This window comes from Orbicella faveolata, unplaced genomic scaffold (genome assembly GCF_042242905.1).
Source record: "Orbicella faveolata isolate gen_17 unplaced genomic scaffold, um_ofav_v1 contig_26, whole genome shotgun sequence".
Lineage (NCBI taxonomy): Eukaryota > Metazoa > Cnidaria > Anthozoa > Scleractinia > Merulinidae > Orbicella > Orbicella faveolata.
Genome location: NW_028301554.1, coordinates 3,354,545 through 3,376,424, shown reverse-complemented (window position 1 = coordinate 3,376,424; position 21,880 = coordinate 3,354,545). Strand labels below are relative to the sequence as shown.

The 21,880-nt window shown below is 39.8% G+C and overlaps 1 protein-coding gene across 1 annotated transcript in view; it reads right to left on the bottom strand.

The window, feature by feature from the left end:
- Positions 1-867: 867 nt before the first annotated feature.
- The window catches only part of LOC110062433 (uncharacterized), a 30,128-nt gene continuing 9,115 nt past the window's right edge, over positions 868-21,880 (bottom strand). Inside the window, exons 4-14 of the mRNA XM_089296122.1 lie at positions 13,637-14,864; positions 12,716-12,817; positions 8,871-8,954; positions 5,578-5,628; positions 4,566-4,616; positions 4,101-4,151; positions 3,089-3,127; positions 2,369-2,419; positions 1,909-1,959; positions 1,254-1,313; positions 868-971 (exon numbers count right to left, since the gene is read on the bottom strand). Coding sequence (XP_089152248.1) covers positions 868-971; positions 1,254-1,313; positions 1,909-1,959; positions 2,369-2,419; positions 3,089-3,127; positions 4,101-4,151; positions 4,566-4,616; positions 5,578-5,628; positions 8,871-8,954; positions 12,716-12,817; positions 13,637-14,864 — 1,872 coding nt within the window. The remainder of the gene's footprint in view (positions 972-1,253; positions 1,314-1,908; positions 1,960-2,368; positions 2,420-3,088; positions 3,128-4,100; positions 4,152-4,565; positions 4,617-5,577; positions 5,629-8,870; positions 8,955-12,715; positions 12,818-13,636; positions 14,865-21,880) is intronic.

Genomic DNA, 21,880 nt, shown 5'->3' with positions numbered 1-21,880 from the left:
TCGCTATTTTATTCATTCCTTAATAATGGCGTCATGAGGTCGCCGAAACGTCGGAACATTCTATCGTTAGTTTTTACTTGCCTGAGAAAATACTTGATGGCAAAGAAAGGGAGAAACTCATTGATATAAATGGTCATGTACAAATGGCCTGAAAGTCCTGAAGCATTTCTGTTCTTCTCTTTATTACAATGTCTCAGAGTCAGTCAGCGGTCTTTGACTACGAATTACGAGCGTTACACTTTTATCTCTAAGAAGCTACGACGTTAATAGGTCTCCAGATTGTTACGATTCGACAGCGGTCAAACGCAAAAATCCAACGTGACTTCCGGAATTCGTGGCCTCGCAGCTTGAAAGAGTTTAAGAGTAAATGTGCAAGACCTTGGTAAGAAAACGTTATCAAGAGAGAACAGGAAAACCAAATTACGAAACCAAAAACTGAGCAGATAGCAATAAACCATTTCCGAGTTGCCCTTTGCCTCTGTGTCGAAACGAGTCTTCGTGCGAAACATCTCATTTCCAAAATCTCTATTGAGGATGCCTACTTCACCCTAGAGTGCTTTACAGGTCCTCCTACGTATTTGAGAAAAATAACAAAAATTTTATAGCTAATGAAAAGTTACTGAGAAAAAAAAAAGAAGCACAACTAAGAACTAAAATTCAAACTAAAAAAAGTATACTTAATTGGCCACTCCAATTCATATGAAAATGAATTCCACCTACAGGTTCATTTTCATGCAAATCAAACTCATTTTCATATGAGAGGGTTTGCACTGGGACTCGTTTTGGAACATTGCACAAAGTAACTTGGAAATAGCGTATTATTAAATTCTATATTCACACGTGGTGTACAAAGGTGATTTAAAACTATTATGAATATGCAAATAACGCTTGTTGTTGTTGTTGTTTGAGTCTGATATAAAAGTTCAAATTACCTGCACTGGTTTCCGATACTGATAATGAGGCTATGGAACCTGCATATTGATCAAGCAAAGAACAACACTCGTCAACAATGCAAATGACTAAGTCATGAAACAGCTACTTCCTTACAATTCTTTCCTATCAACAACATTTTCGATCTGGTCATTCCCTCATCTCTACTTTCTCGAACTTTCATTTCCATGCATGCTTTCTTATTTCCATGTCTACATGTTCTGCCATCCTTCCATTGTAGAAACAACTGGAATCAACTTCCTCAAAGAGAAGGATGAAGATAAGACCGTGAGACTAAATTTAACATTAAAAATTCAAAATACCTGAAATTACTGTTTCCTGTATTGGTGATGAATCCGTGACACAAGTGCTCTCTGTTCGATCTGGAAGGGAACGTGAAGAATTTGTTAATATGAATGACTAAGTTATAAAGCCTTTTGGTTGTTTTCATTTTAAACTCTCCTGGCTTTTTTTTTATCCAATTCTCCTTCCTTTCAATGCACTCTTTTATACTTGCATCCTCCCATAGATCCATTCTCCGATCCTTTTAACTTCCCATCTGTGCATACTTCAATCCCACAGTTCTCCCAAATTATTCCCTCAGGAACCCAGAGGAGAGGTGAATAGAATACTCCAGATGAAGTTTAACATTCAAACTCGGACTATAGGGAAATTTCCGGCTCTGTTGGTGATGAAACAGCACACTCATCAAAGTAAATGACTACATGTAACAAATCAGCTTTTTCCTCACCATTCTCTCCCATTCACTCAATTTGTCGTCAGGCAATTTTTCGATTCTTCCAGCCTCGATTTCTTTATTACCCTGCTTCCTCATTTCCATTTTTTTGTGTGTGTGTTCAGATCTCATCACCTTCCCATCCTCCCAGCGTTACAAACAAGAAGTGGAATCAACTCTCCCAGAGATGGGGGCGAAGAAAAGGAGAAAGAGAGACAGTTTGTGGTAGAAATTAAATTTACCTATACAAGTGCCCTCCGTTGGAGATAAAGTTCCTGCACCAGCATCTTTACCTGTCCAAGAACATGAAACACGGTATAAATATGAATGACCAGTACTGTCGGGAAACCGTTTGTCCTTCTCAATAATAACTATTCTTTTATCTTTGCATTCTCCTAACCTTCCACCATACACCCATTCTCCCATTTTACTGTCCTCCCATCCCTTTTTTTTTCAATCTCCTCTTTCAACCCACATCAACTCCCTTACAGGAGAGTAGTGAAAACAATACCCTGAGAATATACTTGATAAAATAGTTGACCACGCAGCAGCATTCCATCTGTTTTCTCTCATCAATCTTTCGATCAATCCTCCTGTCCTCCCATCCTTTCTTCCTCCTTTTTAACTACAAAGCAAAATTTCCTTGAAGTGGGGGTAAGAAAAAGACCTCAGACTCTAAGTTTACCATTAAGTTCATAATACCTGTAACCATTTTCTGTGTTGTTGATGAAGTAGTGGCGTCCGTATGTTCAACTAGCAAAGAAAGGGAAATTCTCTTTGTATAAATGGACATAAATGGCCTGAAAGTCCTGAAGCATTTCTGTTCTTCTCTTAATTATAGCGTCTCAGAGTTAGTCAGAGACATGAATTGCTGCGAAGGCATTCGGGTCTTTGACCACAAATTACGAGCGATGACACACTTTTATCTCTACGAAGCTACGACATTATTAGGTCTCCAGATTGTTACGATTCGACAGCGGTCAAACGCAAAAATCCAACGTGACTTCCGGCTTTCGTCGCCTCGCAGCTTGTAAGAGTTTGAGAAAATGTGCAAGACCTTAGTAAGAAAACGTTATCAAGAGAGAACAGGAAAACCAAATTACGAAACCAAAAACTAAGCGGATAGCAATAGGCCATTTCCGAGTTGCCTTTTGCCTCTGTGTCGAAACGAGTCTCCGTGCAAAACCATTCATGTGAAAATGAATTCCGCCTACAGGTTAATTTTCATGCAAATCAAACTTATTTTCACATGAAAGGTTTTGCACTGGGATTCGTTTTGGAACATAGCACAAAGTAACTCGGAAAAAGCATATTACTAAATTCTATATTCATGCGTGGTGTACAAAGTTGATTTAAAACTATTATGAATATGCAAATAACGCTTGTTGTTGTTCTTGAGTTTGATATAAAAGTTCAAATTACCTGCACTAGTTTCTGATACTGATAATGGGGCTATGGAACCTGCATATTGATCAAGGAAAGAGCAACACTCGTCTTCAATACAAATGACTGAGTCATGAAACAGCTATTTTCTCGAAACTGACGTTTCGACAACCTGAGCGGAAGTCATCTTCAGAGTCAAGTGAATAGTGTTTGTCAGTCGATGATGTTATAAGTCTGGTCCGTTGAATGTTATTGGTCAGTTTAGCCATGATGATATTGGCTGAAAGACTCGTGTAAAGTTTGTCATCAGTCATTGGTGGGTTTCGATCCGTCTATTGTTACTGACAAACACTATTCACTTGACTCTGAAGATGACTTCCACTCAGGTTGTCGAAACGTAAGTCACCAACAACAGTTCTTTTCAGAACTACCCTCAACCGGACGATCACATCATACGAATTACTGATACTCCTGGGTTCACACTATTTACTATAAATGACTAATTTGTAAAGCCTTTTAGTTGTTTTCATTCTAAACTCTCCTGGCTTTTTTTAACCAATTCTCTCTTCCTTTCAATCTACTCTTTTATATTCGCATCCTCCCATAGATCCCTTCTCCGATCCTTTTATCTTCCCATCTATGCATTCTTCAATCCCACATTTCTCCCAAATCAGTCCCTCAGGAACCCAGAGGAGAGGTGAAGAGAACACGCCAGACCAAGTTTAACATTCAAACTCAGACTACAGAGAAATTGCCGGCTCTGTGGGTGATAACACAGCAAACGCATCAAAGTAAATGACTACATGTAACAAATCAGCTTTTTCCTCACCATTCTCTCCCATTCACTCAATTTGTCGTCAGGCAATTTTTCGATTCTTCCAGCCTCGATTTTTTTTATTACCCTGCTTCCTTATTTCCTTTCTTTTATGTTCAGATCTCATCACCTTCCCATCCTCCCAGCGTTACAAACAAGAAGTGGAATCAACTCTCCCACAGATAGGGGCGAAGAAAAGGAGAAAGAGAGACAGTTTGTGGTAGAAATTAAGTTTACCTATGCGAGTGCCCTCCGTTGGAGATAAAGTTCCTGCACCAGCATCTTTACCTGTCCAAGAACATGAAACACGGTATAAATATGAATGACCAGTACTGTCGGGAAACCGTTTGTCCTTCTCAATAATAACTGTTCTTTTATCTTTGCATTCTCCTAACCTTCCACCATACACCCATTCACCCATCGTTACTGTCCTCCCATCCCTTTTTTTTTTTTTCAATCTCCTCTTACACCCACATCAACTCTCTTGTAGGAGAGTAGTGAAACAATACCCTGAGAATATACTTGATAAAATAGTTGACCACGCAGCAGCATTCCATCTTTTTTCTCTCATCAACCTTTCGATCAATCCTCCTGTCCTCCCATCTTTTCGTCCTCCCTTTTTAACTACAAAACAAAATTTCCTTGAAGTGGGGGTAAGAAAAAGACCTCAGACTCTAAGTTTACCATTAATATTCATAATACCTGTAAACATTTTCTGCGTTGGCGATGAAGCAGTGGCGTCCGTATGTTCAACTAGCAAAGAAAGGGAAATTCTCTTTGTATAAATGGACATAAATGGCCTGAAAGTCCTGAAGCATTTCTGTTCTTCTCTTAATTATAGCGTCTCAGAGTTAGTCAGAGACATGAATTGCTGCGAAGGCATTCGGGTCTTTGACTACAAATTACGAGCTACGACACACTTTTATCTCTAAGAAGCGATGACCTTATTAGGTCTCCAGATTGTTACGATTCGACAGCAGTCAAACGCAAAAATCCAACGTGTCTTCCGGCTTTCGTCGCCTCGCAGCTTGTAGGAGTTTAAAGACAAACTGTGCAAGACCTTGGTAATAAAACGTTTTCAAGAGAGAACAGGAAAACCAAATTACGAAACCAAAAACTAAGCGGATAGCAATAGGCCATTTCCGAGTTGCCTTTTGCCTCTGTGTCAAAACGAGTCTCCGTGCGAAACCATTCAAATGAAAATGAATTCCGCCTACAGGTTAATTTTCATGCAAATCGAACTCATTTAAATATGAAAGGTTTTGCACTGGGATTCGTTTTGGAACAGAGAACAAAGTAACTCGGAAATAGCATATTACTAAATTCTATATTCATACGTGGTGTACAAAGCTTGATTTATAAATATTATGAACGTGCAAATAAAGCTTGTTGTCGTTTGAGTCGGATATAAAAGTTCAAATCACCAGCACTAGTTTCTGATACTGGTAATGAACCTTTGAAACAAAACTCGTCAATGTAAATGACTAAGTCATGAGACAGCTATTTCCTTACAATTCTTGCCCATCAACTAAATTTCCCATCTAGTCATTCGCCCATTTCTACATTCTCGAACATTCGTTTCCAGGCTTTTTTATTTCCATGCTTCCATGTTCTCCCATCCTTCCATTGTAGAAGCAATTCGAATCAACTTCCTCAGAAAGAAGCATGAAGAAAAGACGGTGAGACAAAATTTAACATTAAAAATTCAAAATACCTGGAATGGTTGTTTCCTTCTTAACAGCACTCTCTGGTTGATCTGGAAGACCTGGAAAGGAATGTTAAGTATTTGTTATTTAACAATTATTCGCCTCAGGCTCAGTGAACATTGATGAATACTCAATATTCACCAATGTTCACTGAGCCTGAGGCGAATAACTGTTTTAGTATAATTCTCAGAGGTGAATATCAAGGATTTCAAAATAACGGACTAAAACATAAAAACACAAATTCTTGGCTTTCAGTTTGGACTCTATCATGTCGTTGTCCCGCTAAGCTTTCTACGTAGTAATCAACCTTGCTTCATTGTTATGTTTTCATTTTTGGCTGATCAGATCTTTTACAGATCCTGCGTAAACCGGCAGCATTTTCGTTTGCGGTCTCTGGCATCATTTTATTTAGTGAATATAGCGTCTTATTATATTTCTCAGTTAGTGCGCGCGCTGTGATTGGTCAATTTAGCGGGCCGTATTCTACTGTACGGCCCGCTAAAATTTAAAGCTTTTTTTGCTGCCAAAATGTTTCGTGATTTATTACCAAGTGTTCTCAACATTTTTAGCAAGTAAAGTTTAAAACTTGCTTTTATGCTGAAATTGTGTATTAAAACCTGCTGAGGGTCACTTAACAACTATTTCAAATTCACTGTTTTTGTTTTCGTGGTTGAAGCCGTTCCTCGTGAATAGAAATCGTTCCCGAACTCTTAAGACACGCAGTAGAAATATAATAAATATCTTCCTAACCTCCTTCTCTCGGTCCGTACTGTAAGTTACGGATCCTCGTTTTTCCCCTTCGATTTGTGGCCATAAATCGATGGGGAAAAAACTCAGTCCGTAACAAAAGACACATAACTTGCACAAGCGCCGCACAGTGAAACTATTTCTTTTACTTAATGATCGTGTATTCCATATCACTGTCATAGTGATATCGACCTTTATAATCCATGAAATATTTCCGATAGCGAGCAATTGGTCTAAACTCGTCACGTGACTAAAATTGGGGAATATCTGAGCACGACGGCGGGGTCGCGCAAGATGGCGGTCGTACTTCAGCTAATAGGCTGATTTAGCAAGGGAACGGGAACGTCACTTGCGTCACGTGACTAAAATTGGGGAATATCTGAGTGATAGCGTACTCACGACGACTACGGCGGGGTCGCCCAAGATGGCGGTCGTACTCCACCTAATAGGTTGAAAGCGACGTTTATAGGGTCCTTATTTGATATTGGACATCCATGTTATGATCGATTAACACCTGTCATAACAAGGTATCCGCTAACCAGTATCACGTGACCATATCGCGAACTCAAGTTTAGCGTTCATCGAGGTCACGTGTTTTTTAAAGTTGGCCGCTGACCAAGAACTGGTTTTCGATCGGATCACGGGCTCATGTCAGTTTTTTGTTTTCCCCAGGGCTGGGTTGTTCGGAAGCCGGTTGATGCTAACCCAGGATTAAAAGAGAACCCAATTATAAATTTTTCTTCTATACAAATGTTTTTCACTGCTTTTGTGATTATTCAAACTCAAAACAGAAGACAAAACAATACACAGAAAACCTCACCGCAAAGTTACAAAACTAAAATTAACAAATTGACGTCAGTTTTTTAATGCGTCTGTCCTCTTATTGATGATCAATTGCGTCATAACATTGTCAAAGTGGTTGTGAGTGGTTCCGCAGTAAACTTTGACAAGGAAGTTTATCATCAATAAGAGGATTGACGCATAAAAAATTAACGTCAATTTGTTTTTTACAATAACAAGACCCCAAAATGGTCAAATGCCGGGAATAAATGAGGGGAAAAGACGCCATAAACTTGCCGTAAACAAAAATATGTGAATTTCATTCAAAATGACGCGAACATTGTCAATAGCTTTTCTCGCTTTTTCATTGGCTACTTAAAAAAGTCCATTAAATCTCATTGGTTAAAAAAGTTGACAGTTTGACAGCTGAAAGTTGGACTTGAAAGCTTGCATAAATTAAAATTTTATCCGTGTGTACTCTTATTGAAAAATGGGCCAATCAGCGCGCGAGAAATTAGGCAGTTATTGTGAAATTAAAGTCCTTGCTTATCCTGGGTTAGCTTAAAGTCATTCCTCACATTTGCATCGCGCATCCTTACTGCGCATAATTTATGGCGTCATTAGCGCGCGCTCGTGCACGCGCACATTGAAAACATGACGGATTTGCCGTGATATTGAGCTCTGTCAGTTGAAAAATGGCTCTAGCTCACCAACGAGCACGGGGACCCCAATTTTTTTTCCAGTCATTGTAATCAGCTAATCATAAGCTTTGCGTGAGAAAAGACTGATCTAATTTCTATTGCTGAAAATTGAATAAATAAGAAAAATAGTAGATACACTGTGGTCTTTTCTATTTTGCAGTCGGTAACCACGTCAAGAAATTCGGTTCAAATTTTTAATCAAGGATTTAGCTTTCTGTCTGAATCAAACTTAAAACGTTTATTTGTGTCCGACACATTGCATTGACTGTAGTTTAATGCGTGTTCTTATGAGTCCGGGCTCACAAAGATGTTACAATTACTGGGAATGCGTTCTTATGATAAGCATTAAATAATGCCAAAATGGGGCATTTTCAATGCCTCACTGCTCCTTGATGAGCATGGGCACCCACCTTTTTCATTTCAAAATTGAAGTTATCATATGAAAAATATTCAGTGGACAAAGTTTGAACAAAAATCTATTGTAACTTTTATTTCAGAGGAATTACCTTAATAGGCCTTTGAAAAACCCGGCCCAGGAGCTCCGCTTTTAGGCTTGTCTAAATCTATATATTATCCCCAATTTTCAAAACTGCGCGTGTTGTGCAGAATGTATGGGGGATAATAAACACAAACGCTTGTCTAAATCTATATATTATCCCCAATTTTCAAAACTGCGCGTGTTGTGCACAATGTATGGGGGATAATAAACACAAACGCAATCGGATATATGTCGTTTAGTTGGACATTCTCTCTTCCTCAAAGCTCACAGTTTCCCTCGAGCTAAGCTCTCGGAAAACTGTTCGCTTCTCCCAACAGAGAAAGTCCCCGAACAAATATCCGAGTATGTTTTCGCGCCAAATGGAAGTTATTGTTTATAATAGCGCGGCAAATATTCTAATGCAGGAGCATGACTAATTACCAACATTAATTTCTAAACAGTCATCCCGTCATTTTTCCCGTTTGTTTATAAATGTATCAGTTAAGTTTTACCGCGTAAGTTACAAGGTAACCTTTTTCGTGACTGAAGATGGAATCTAATCTTTCTACCTTCAAATATCGTTACGTCTACTGACCTTCATCTTGGGTTGATTCTCCCAAGGAGTCTAACTTTTTACGGACGTTTTTCACTTGATGTCCCAATTCCTCTTTCAGGTTTTCTGCGACGGAAAAAAAAAACCAGCTTGTCAGATTTAGTGTGGGAGGCGCGGTGGCCTCATGGTTAGTGCGCTCGTCTCCGGATCGAGCGGTCTGGGTTCGAGCCCTGGCCGGGGACATTGTGTTGTGTTCTTGGGCAATTCACTTTACTCTCACAGTGCCTCTCTCCACCCAGGTGTATAAATGGGTACCGACGAACTTAATGCTGGGGGTAACCCTGCGATGGACTAGCATCCCATCCAGGGGGGAGTAGAAATACTCCTAGTCGCTTCATGCTACAGAAACCGGGATAAGCTCCGGCCTGATTGGCCACTTGGCTCGCATGCAGACTTTACCTTGTCAGATTTAGTTTAAAGCTTTTACAGGTTGCTCTTAAGAGTCCCTGTCCATAAAAATGGAAAATAACTCGACAAGGGTCGTAAATTCGATTTCGCTCATATTTTCATGGTAGATAGGCTAGGGCATGACAAAAACTACTGGATAGTTTTTTCAGTTTGGCAAAATATCCTTTTATTTCAAAGAAATATGCAAATTACCAACTTCCGTTAAAATCGTCATTTGACGCACCATTTTATTAAGCAAGTTTGAGAGCCTCGCATGCAAAACCACATCATTCTTCCGTCTTTAAAACACTCAAATATTTTTGTGCAATGTTTAAATGTGTACTGGGTTGGTTTTAGGGAATGTTGCGTTGTCTTTTTGGGTGCAAAATAATTAAATTTCGAAGACATGTATTTCATTCACTTAAAAGTACTTCGTGTATATAATTAATTTTCACCATGTGCGAAACCTTTAAATGGATTAAGCTTCTGGTGGTTGAATCGCAGAAGGATGATCTACAGATTCCTGTAAAAATTTCTTTGGGCAAATGATTGTGAGCGACGCGAGAGCTTTTCAAAGAACGTTAAATATGCAAATATTTGACCATTCCTTCGTCAAATTTCAATTCACGGACGTATATTTTAACATGCGCCGCATGACTTGACCAATGTTAAGTTGAAATAGACACAGAGCTGATAATTTCGAAATGTTCTAACCTCATTTGCTGTAAAAGGCAGGTCCAAAGCCGATTTGACGTGTTTCTCTCACCATTCGTCGCACATAAAGCAGAAGTTTGCTTTTGTTTACACAACGTCCGATTACATCACCAACTGTCAACTTATTTAATGGTCGAATACAATGTATCTGTGACCCTCTTTCGACACATATGATCACCACTGCATCTAAGTCAAAAATTGCTAAGTCATTTGTAGATAGTTGCTTGCTTTGCACTACACCAAAATATTACATTTGATCATCGTGGTTTGATGGATTGAATCCTTGCTTGCAGCGGTTCCTTGTTCGTCACGCAATGCTGTCATCCCATTTTAGGGGGTAGTGGCAGGACAATTTCTATCCTAATACATAAGGTTCTGTAAGGCTGGGAACCACTGGGAGCACACAATCGTGTTGAGTAGGAAGAGATTAAATTGAGAAATGAGAAGAATGAATAGTTTACCGTTGCCCGTGTTGTTATCTTTTACTCGACCACCGCTACCTACATGCCCTGCGTAATACTGTAACGCTAAACTTATACCTAGGTCTTTTCGCGCTGTGCAATTATTTTTGGTTTACATGTAATACAGTGGGCTACCCCCGGGGAAATGGGTGGTGACCGCTTAATAGGGCTAGCCGCTTAAATAGAAGTTGGTGTACCTTGAATATTTAATTTTTCACTATCGGGTTATAAATTTCTTGGTGAACATGGAGTCAATTCAAGACAATCATGATAGACGTGTATTTGAATTATCACTCGTCATGCACCTTCAATTTCAGACTCTTATCTGCCATCGCCCTTTCCAAAACAAAGTTTTTAAATTTTGGGTGGCCGCTTAATAGGGGTAAAGACAATAATGAAACCCTTATCGGAACGACCAAATGGTGGCCGCGGAGGTAACCGGTCAATAGGTGTTTTATTTACAATATTTTACTGACAATAATTTTGGACCGTATTGACACTAGTCCTCTATTTTCTGTTACAAACAGACCAATGCCTCGCCCCCAGGCAAACAAAATACGCCAAATAAGATGGCATGGCCAGGGCTATTTACTCACGTAATTACTAATCAAATTTAGTCTGTTTTAGACACGTTGCGATTTCCTATTTTTATTTCAGCTAGTTCTTGCTTCATTGATCTATAATTTGTTTTATGGCGATTTTTTTAAAATTCTAGTTAGTACAGGCACTAGTTTTATCAGCTGTTGTCTGAAACATCAAAACGTACAACAAACGTGATTTGGACAGAGGCCACGTACACTATAAAATACGATTATATAAATATACCATATTATTATATATATGAACAAACAGGTGAACAATGATTAAATTGCTTCATTTATCCTGAGAGTGCTCTATACAAAATAGATCAAAATGTGCAGCATATGCCGTGACAGCATTGCGTGACGAACAAATAACGGCTGTAAGATTGTGCTGCGCCGACACGCTTATCAGCAATGGTCAGCAATCGATCAAACGTATTATTTTGGCGCAGTGCAAAGCAAGCAACTATCAAGAAATGACTCAGCCGTTTTTGACTTAGATGTAGTGATGTTCATATGGGCAGAAGGATGGTCACAGGTTCATGGAATTCGACCAATAATAGGTTGACAGTTGGCGATGTACATCGGACGTTAACCTTGTGTAAACAAAAGCAAACTTCTGCTTTTTGTGCGACGAATGGTGAGAGAAACACGTCAAATCGGCTTTGGACCTGCCTTTTGCAACAAATAAGGTTAGAACATTTCGAAATTATCAGCTCTGTGTCTATTTCAACTTATGATAGGTCAAGTCATGTGGCGCATGCTAAAATATACGTCTAACCCGTAAATTGAAATTTGACGACGGACGGTCAAATATTTGCATTTTTGACGTACTTTGAAAAGCTCTCGCGTCGCTCACAATCATTTGCCCAAAGAAATTTTTACAGGAATCTGTAGATCATCCTTCTGCGATTCAACCACCAGAAGCTTAATCCATTTGAAGGTTTCGCACATGGTGAAAATTAATTATATACACGAAATACTTTTAAGTGAATGAAATACATGTCTTCGAAATTTAATTATTTTGCACCCAAAAAGACAACGCAACATTCCCTAAAACCAACCCAGTACACATTTAAACATTGCACAAAAATATTTGAGTGTTTTAAAGACGGAAGAATGATGTGGTTTTGCATGCGAGGCTCTCAAACTTGCTTAATAAAATGGTGCGTCAAATGACGATTTTAACGGAAGTTGGTAATTCGCATATTTCTTTGAAATAAAAGGATATTTTGCCAAAAAAAACTATCCAGTAGTTTTTGTCATGCCCTAGCCTATCTACCATGAGAATATGAGCGAAATCGAATTTTCGACCCTTGCCGCGAAATTAAGAATTTGTCTGATTTTTACAGGCAGGCACTCCTAACGCCCACGTTTAACAGGACCCTTTTTTTCGTGTCCTTTATTTTTCAGAAGTGTAAGAAACAATGCTGAATACATGACGCAGTCATTATACAGGAGACAGAACAGCTCTCAAGAAATGATTGACACTTGAAATTTCGTACTTCTAGCAAAATAGCAAGATAAATGTTCCCTTCTTCGAATAGCTTTTTTAAGTACTTTAAGTTCTTTGAACTTTGAACTTTCCTTGGTCAACGTTTTTATTTTTACGTTTGTTATTGCTATGATTAATTATTTGCGTGTGCAAATAATTCCATGTTGCAACCTTTCACTGTGAACTAACCTGCTTCTGGGTTTATCTCCGTTAGCTTCCCCAAATTTTTCATCTTTTCGTTCGCCTTTTCTACTTGATTTTGCACTTGTTCCAGTTTGTCTTGGATGTTTCCTGGGGTTTAAATTTAATTTACTTCAAGGGCTAATAAAATGAAAAAACACTCGGCGTAGGTGGGGGAGTTACTCAGGTATATTAGTGACGAGAACGTGCGAGTAAGGCCAAACTGTTGGTCCAAAAATTTCTTAATAGGCTCAAACGAGACCCAAAACAGAATATAACCCCCAAAAGGCCCTTTTTTAAGCACGGGAAAGGACGTCTCATTGTCCACATGTGGATGAAGTTGAAGTTTGTAAACGAAACTAGTGCAATATTATTTGAAATTTGCAGTCCTTTAGAGAGTCTGCTAAACACAATATGACTATTCACTCTTGTTTTACATGAGCAATAGTCAACTCGGTTGCGCCAGATATAGACGTTGAGTATTCGCTCAAAGGGAACCCGTGTTTGAAGTGGATGTTTTGCAGCATTGTATTATAGGCATTGTACCATTTGTAGTTCTCCTATGTTTCAGAGGAAGATGTAAATAATACAATTTCTACTGAAAGGAAATTGACTGTTATGCTGCTTTGAAATCCCGAGGTTCAACGTACTGACGAGCGTGTGTAAAGACCTGCAAGCTTTGATCAAACGGCAACTCAATCCGCACGCGATTTTACTAAACCGTGATGTGTCGAGAGTTAATTGGAAATCGGCATTTAAAGAAAATTTGGTCAGAATTCTGCCAAAACATTGAATCAGATTATTCCCTTTTGATTTCTATGAGATGACAGTTGATGAGGCCTTCCACATTTTCAGCTATCACCTCATGGAAATCTGATTTATTCGTAAAGGTTACTAAACAAAAGGGCAATGCAAAGTCATTTATCTTACCAAACGAAAGGTGCAGCATCTTTTTCACAAGACAATCACACTGCTTCCGCCAGCTGTACTTGTCTGCATACTTTGCACGAAGAAGGTTAGCCTCTTCAAGTCGAAGCTCTATACCTTTTTTACGGACGGTGTTGATAGCCTTGGCCCATTCTTTTGGATCTTCGGAATCAACTACGTGAGAGGTACCTGAAGGAACCTCCTTCAGAGCATCTCCAAGTCCTGAGTTACCACTCACAAGTACAGGAAGACCAGCAGATAGAGCTTCTAGAGCAGCCAAGCCAAAGCCCTCAGTCCTCGATGTCATGATTGCCAGATCGACCTCACAGAACAATTTGGCTAGCTCTTCCCTACTTTCCTTAAAGCGGCGAACAGTTAGCTGACCTCGGAAGAGACCATGCTGGAGTAACTTTTCTGCCACTTCATCCCCTTTTCTTTCTGGTACTCCAACAAGCATGAGCTGGTAGGATGGGTCTTTCAGTTCGGCAACTGCCTGAACAGCAATGTCATATCCCTTTAACTTGAAATCTTCGCCATCACCTCGTCCAAATACCAGAACAGAAAACTTCCTTCTTTCTTCAGAGGCTTGTTGAACATTGTCAAACTCCTCGAAAATGCTTGGGGTGATATTCATAACATCTTGATCTTTCCTACTGGAACGGAGGTAACGAGAGTAGGCATCTGCCAGCTTGGGCCCAACAGCGACAACTTGATCAGCCCGCTCGCAGAGTTTTACCTCTTCTTGATGTTTTTCTTCCCATTTCGAAATTGCCCCTTCATTACTCTTGTACATCCCAAGCTCTTCAGGAGCTGTGTGGACAACTTGAATCCACTTGCAATCATGCTGTCGCTTTATGAGTGGTATTTGTCGACCAAGGTGAAGTCCGTGTCCAATTACACAGTGAGGAAGATGACCTTTGGGTAAAGAAGTCAACCAATCAATTGGCTCAAAACCTGGAAGTTCTTCTGCTTCAATGAGCTGAACACTGTGACTACGGGCATCTTTCTTATCTTCTTCGCTACATTTGGGAAGAAAGACATAAACCTCCACATTAGGGTCTTTTGCCAATTGTACTGCAAGTTCTCTGTTGATGGTCGACAAGCCAACCTTTGATGACTTCCATTCACTACTTAACAGAGTAACTGTCAATGTTTCGTCACAGGACAAGCTTGGTTTTTCATCTTCCACGACTTTACGAGTTGTGGAGGCCACATAATGAATGGGCGATTCCTAAATCAAAAATTTGAAGATGAGGAAATTCAAGAGCTGCATAAATATAATAATCACTTTTCACTCACAAATTGAAAAGAGGTGGGTTCTCGGCTTGTTATCTTAGACAGTTAAATCTGCCACAAATTTCTTTACAGAAATCCTCAAGAGAAAGGTTTGAAATGAATTATGAACTTATAAAATGTTAATTGAACTTAAGGTTACTCCAAACCTTTGCGGGGCTACTTTTTCCAAATTTTCTTTTTTCCAACCAAATTGAAGTTTTTTATTCAAGGTAACATTTCCCAGAAAATGAAAATAAAATATTAAACATTAACATTTCATAACCTTTCTATTGATGTATAGTTTGTGGAGGTTTCCTTGAAAACAGCGTGCGTACGAATTTTTTTCTAGAGGACACCAGCGAAGGTTTGGAGTAACCTTAAAGCGTTGTACTTTTTCTGAATGCTATTGCTAGCCTATTCTTAGCACGAGCTTAAAAACTAAGGCCCAGTTCAGATGCCAAACTTTTCATGAGTCGAAACTCCGAAGGCCGCTACACTCATATGCCAAAGCAAACTCGATTAAGGACCTTCGCGCTAATTGTCTCAGCGCATCCTCACAGGGAGTCATCAATTCCGATTAGAATATGATTAAAGGCTGAACCTACCTTTATCGCGCGTGTTTTGTGTTTTGATGCGGCCATTTTGAATTTTTAATACGCGGTCACTAGTGCGAAGTCTGGAACCGAAATTTAAGAAGTCTGGGACGGGGGGGAAAATTCGCAAATTTTCGAAGGAGCCTAACGCTCACCGACAATAATAGAGCTCCGAGAAGGCTCCGAGCGATTCCCGTAATTGTCGGTTCCAGACCTCGCACTAGCAGACCGCGCACGTATTTAAAAATCAAAATGGCCGCCACAAAACACAAAACACGCGCGATAGGCCTTGCGATAAAGGTAGGTTGATCTTTTATTCATATTCTACACGGATGTGAAGGCTCCCTGTGCAGCCTTACTGCGCACGCAAATTCACACGCCACGTCATGCATCGAGCGCGCGCGATTGTTACTACTAATAAATAATGGTAATTGAACTGAGTGGAGTGCAATTTGGTCTGAAATCATACGCGTGATTTCAAAATCGAACGAGCGCGTAGCGCGAGTTCGATTTGAAATCACAATTATGATTTCAGACCAAAATTGCACGACGTGAAGTTCAATAGCCACTTTATTAGATCCATTTTGAAATCGCACAATTTTATCGCCTTAATTTTTAGACTTTTGGTGTATTGTTCCAGTAGCCGGTTTGTTAAAAAAAAAAAGCGGAACCGGAAACGCCTTTACGTCTCATTTAGTATGCAAAACGATGTCATGTGACGAAAACTCATCCGAGCATGACAAAGAAACAAGCGGTTTTGAAGTCAGAACGAAAATAGTCTGCTTCAGGTATAAAAGTTCAATTCTCGTCGCTTGAATCAATGATGGAAGGTCTTTCTTTCTTGTGTGGTTGAGGCTGAGACTTTTCATTGTCTTTGGAGAAGGAATTTGAAGGTGCATCCTGCGTAATTCTGCGATGGATTTCTTTTGAGTTGTGAAACTCCCTCGAGTGCACGATGCCCAGTGGATGGTACGTTTTTTTTCTTTCATACAGTTTAATGGCATGATTTTAAGGGAGTCCAGCTCGTTATCATCTCCGTTTCTTTTTGTGACCTCGGCGAAGGACTCAATACTCAGGACCTTGTCAAGTTCTTGCGGCGCCATTTGTTTCAAGACATTGCCAAGATGGCAGGACTAACACCAGCTTCGTAAGACGTTCATTCATTCACTGTTTTGTGGAGCGGGGTGTATTTTGACTATGTTTATTCACAGCGACAGAGCTGAGCTCTTTTGTTGCTTCGTTTGAAACTGCCAGAAACCTGGAAACATCTACCTTCTTGAGATGGCCCTGAATTTGTTGTTGTGTGGTTTTCGTTTGTTTATGTTTTACTGGACTCGGTATCATACGGATTTTGAGCAGATGTTGAAGAAAAATCGCCAAAATATTCATCAAAATGGACACTGAAAGTTGGAAACTTCCATTAAAGTAGGTGTTCAGCCTGAAGGAGCTGACAATCGTCATTTAGAAACTGTAATTAATTACATTCGTCAATTTTTTTGGAAAAAAAAAACACAATAACAATAAAGTTTTGGCTATACTAGTTGCTAAATTCCCCACACAATGGCTTTTTGCCTTTCATTTTCCTGAAATTTTATTGTTTACTTTAAACTAATATTGAAATCTGATTTGTTGTTTTGTTTTACTGTCCCATTCTCAATGGCTGAGAAAAAGATGCGATTTAGAGCAAAAAATAGTGCGATTCGTGAATAAATCGCACCATTGAGAGCCAATTAGATTGTAAGGATAGCCAGTGATTTCAAAATGGGTTTAACAAAATGATTAATTGATAGGGCAGACGGCTACTGCTATAGCTTTGCCTGGATTTAACGATCTTGGACGTACGGTAACCCCTATTTTTCTTTTCATGGATCACTTTCTCTACCGTTTTTTACGTTTTGTGAAAAAATGAAGAGAATCTATCGATTAGAAGTTTGAATTTTCTGCGAAATGCACCATCGAATTCCGTTCTTTTTAGCTCCTCGTTTATCTGTGCGGCGGTTTCAAATGCCTCTTGAAGGGTAAAGTTTTGTGAAAACGTTGGCAACATTTGGAATTATTTACGCAGCAGACCCACTTCTACAAACTATGACTAAGATCGTTTGCCTCCGTTGACTCACTTTCGATATTTTTAACTATAAACCCCTGTGGACCATGCTGAATTACGTGCGTCAATTTATCCAAATCAGGGTAGTTTTGCACAGGCTTTATCTTTGAAACGAAGTCGGTGACCCCCAATTTTTTTTGCATTTCTGGCACAAGTAACTCATTATCTGAATGCAGTAAAAAATTTTAAAAAATCCATCTACTGGAAAATTTTCGCGCGGACGTCCTTAAGTTCGACTTTAAAGCGACTTTGGAGCGACGGCTGATTCAGACGGTGTACTTGCGTCGGACTTAATTTGGGAAGCCCGTGATATTAAAACAATTTTAGATGAGAAAATATGCGTTCTGAATTCAAGAACTCTGTCCAAATCGAAAATCTGTGACAAATATTTCGCTGTTTATAGCAATACTTATAGGGAAATCGCAATCGCAAGGTTCATTGGTTGTATTTAGAAAGGTTTTCTCCTGGTATCGAGCTGTTGATAAGAAATCTCTTAAGCTGGGCTATTATCATGAAGAAACAGCAAAAATGAATTTACGCTGAGGAAACCCGCTTATTGAGTCCCGTTTCTCATAAATCGAAGGCATAAAGGGAGCTCCGAAACACCACGGAGTTTTTGTTGCCTTTAATAGGGGTGGCAAATGGTCCTTCAAAAACTCTGGGTCTCATAAAATTTTAGTTGAATTTGACGGGTCTCGCAGTGTCGCTTTTTAGCCGTTAGTTGCTTCTCACAGTCCCGATTTTTATACGAAGCTGACTCAGAGTCTTGATTTTTCCCGAGGCTAAGGGGCTTGAAGTCTTGATTCGTTTGTTTGGTTTTACAAATGACGTCTTCTCATCACTTAATATTGAATTTCAATAGAGCAACTTTCAAATTCTCGAGGAAAAAATAATCCTGACTTCTCCTAAATTGTCTGAATTCCACAAAAAGCTTCAAAACTTACCGCAAGTCATTTTGGTGCCAGAAAAAGTTATTTTGTTCAAGGATATCATAACGCAGTGTGTTATATCCGAATTTCCAGTTCCAGCCAGTTTCCAGAAGCTGGCTAAAAGGCTAACAGGGGGAACCAAGAAAGCACACAACCCATGAGAGCTCATCATGAAGCCCACGGAGTCGGATAACGTATCAGTTGTCCCCTGTGGAACAGTGTATAAGCACAAGTATTCCAGGTGAACTCACTCACTGCCCATCATGCCCACTGGCGCACAGGGTAGCAACAAAGGACCTCCACAAGTGTCTGTCTCCGACCGGCTTTTGAATGGAGCTCCAGCTATCGCCCAAGTCCCTCATCTCTGCCTCGACAGTGCGTCGCCATGTATTTTTGGGTCTGCCAAGCTTGCGCCTACCCTCCGATGTCCAGTGGAGTGCCATCTTCGAAACCGAGTCTCTCTCCCTCCTGATGACGTGACCCATCCATCGCCATCGTCTCTGCATGATGATGGTACCAATGCACTCTTGTTCGCGTTGTATAAGCAGATCCTTGTTGGAAATGGTCTGAGGCCAGAAAATACGAAGGACGTTTCACAGACGTTTCGTGTGGAAGGTCGACAGCTTTCTCAGATCACTTTCTGCCATTCGCCAGCATTCTGACCCATACAAAAGGCGTAGACAGAACACAGCTATGGTAGATCTTGAGTTTGGTGCGCCACACATTGTTTAGCGTTTTAATTTGAAGGAGTTCCTGGCTTCGTTTAGCCGGCTTTGGAAATATATGCCTGCTCTGCCATCATATCTGACAATGCTATCCAAGTACTCAAATTGCTCAGTCATAGGGAGATCTTTTTCCCCTATCTAGATTGGTTGAGGGCTAGAGGTGTTAAGAGCCATGACTTCTGTTTTGGTGAGGTTGATGTTGAGTCCTTGTTGATGAGCATAAGTGCTTAGTATACTTGTCTTCTCTTGCATGTGGCAGTGGGTGTAAGATGCGAGTGCTATATCATCGTTGAAATCCAGATCCTCTAAGGTGGAGATGAGGGTCCACCGAATGCCCCTGGGTTGGTCTTTCGTGAAACGACATATCACTCAATGACCAAGTTAAATAGAAATGCAAACATCACGCAACCTTACCTAATTCCTGTTTGGACCTCAAAGCAGATATCACCGCCCTTGACACAACAAGAGAATGCTTTGTAGAAGCTTTGGGTAAGTTGGACAATCTTCAGGGGGACACCATAGTCTTGAAGTATGCGCTACAAGCTCTCTCTGTGTACACTATGAAAGACCTTTTGGAAGTCTACAGAAGAGGATATAAAACTGCCTCTACCACTCTGTGCACCGCATGTTCAATGATATTATGTAGGGTGAATATCTGGCCAGCACAACCCCTGCCTCGGGCCGTACTCAAGACCGAGGGCACAGTTTTTCCCAATACGGATCGACCAAGGCCGGCAAATAACGTGTTTATTTTTTTTCTCTACGGTATTGCTTGGAAAGCAACTTTTGCGATGAGTTTTAGTTGAAGCTGTTCAGTTCAAAACTGGAGTACACGTCAGTTTAATATTTCGGGCACGAAAAGCGACAAAAAAGTTTGATATGTTGCCAGTTTGTTGACTGAATGATTTCATTTTACGTTGTTTTATGGTGTAACAAAAAGCTTAAAAGTTGCTAAAGTGTTGAATGTTTACATTTGACATTGTTTTATGGCTTATGGCTTCATTGTTTTATGGCATTTGACATTGTTTTATGGCTTGAAAAGTTGCCTAAGCTGGACATTTCTGAGCGGTCTGTATTCGGTATCCGCATAGGAAATTTAGACCGCTAGAGTGGTGCGCAATTGGCCAATCAGATTCGGGGATTTAGGATTCCGGACTGCTGAGAAGAGCTGGAGGAAAAAATGATATCTTTTGATTCCTGTATGCGAAGCTGGTGGTTTTGATTTGCCCGCTTTTGACGCGATGGAAAGCGGTCGAGTGTATTTTAGTTATTTTGACCTATTTTGCCAGTTTTTACCATCTTGAGCAAATAATCCCCGCTAAAACCACCGTCAATGTAACTTGCAGCCTAGACCTTTCATAGCTCTCTATAGTAGCTTATAGTAATAATATTGACGCTGGACCTAACTGGCCAAACGTGGCGCGGTTGTTTACGCGATGCCATTATTGAAGTTTTACTGATAGACTAATAACGAATTATCGGCATATTGATATCTAAACATTTTCAGTAGAATTCTACTAGTATACTAATGCAAATGCTGTAATCTGATTGGCTGAGCCATTGAACACTATCAGACATTAGTGTGCAGTGGCTGGAGGTCGGCTAGGAAATGAGACGTTTTTTTCGTTTTTCCAAATTTTTGGAGGAAAATGTTGATGCAAATGGATAATTAAATTCCCGAGAAGTCTAAACGAAGGATATATACGGTTTCTTGACTTTTCAAAAAGTTGAAATTATTGAAAAACTGATGCGCGCGTGCACACAACTTCAAATTTAAATGACAATTCAATCCGAGCGACCTTTTTCAGGCGCAAAGTTTAATAACACGTCAAGAAATAATTGGAAACCGTTATTTGAACGTAATTATAGTAAGAATTCCACTAAAACAATTAGATTATTCGCTCTCGATTTCTATGTGGCGATAGTTGATGAGGCCGAAGGCCTCATGAACTATCACCTCATAGAAATCTCGAGCTCATAATCTAATTGTTAAATAGAGTACTTACGTGATTCGTGCTTTCGCTTGCGATGGGAAGACCTTTTGTTCATTTCGGTTTCCTTCATGGTTTACACGAACGCTTCCAGCGACTTCTACTGAGTTCAAACACAGCTGCGCTTTCTTTGACGACTTCCAGACAACTGGAAAATATTTTTGTGCAATGTTTAAATGTGTACTGGGTTGGTTTTAGGGAATGTTGCGTTGTCTTTTTGGGTGCAAAATAATTAAATTTCGAAGACATGTATTTCATTCACTTAAAAGTACTTCCTGAATATAATTAATTTTCACCATGTGCGAAACCTTCAAATGGATCAAGCTTCTGGTGGTTGAATCGCAGAAGGATGGTCTACAGATTCCTGTAAAAATTTCTTTGGGCAAATGATTGTGAGCGACGCGAGAGCTTTTCAAAGTACGTCAAAAATGCAAATATTTGACCATCCGTCGTCAAATTTCAATTTACGGGTTAGACGTATATTTTAGCATGTGCCACACGACTTGACCTATAATAAGTTGTAATAGACACAGAGCTGATAATTTCGAAATGTTCTAACCTCATTTGCTGTAAAAGGCAGGTCCAAAGCCGATTTGACGTGTTTCTAGTGGATCTCTCACCATTCGTCGC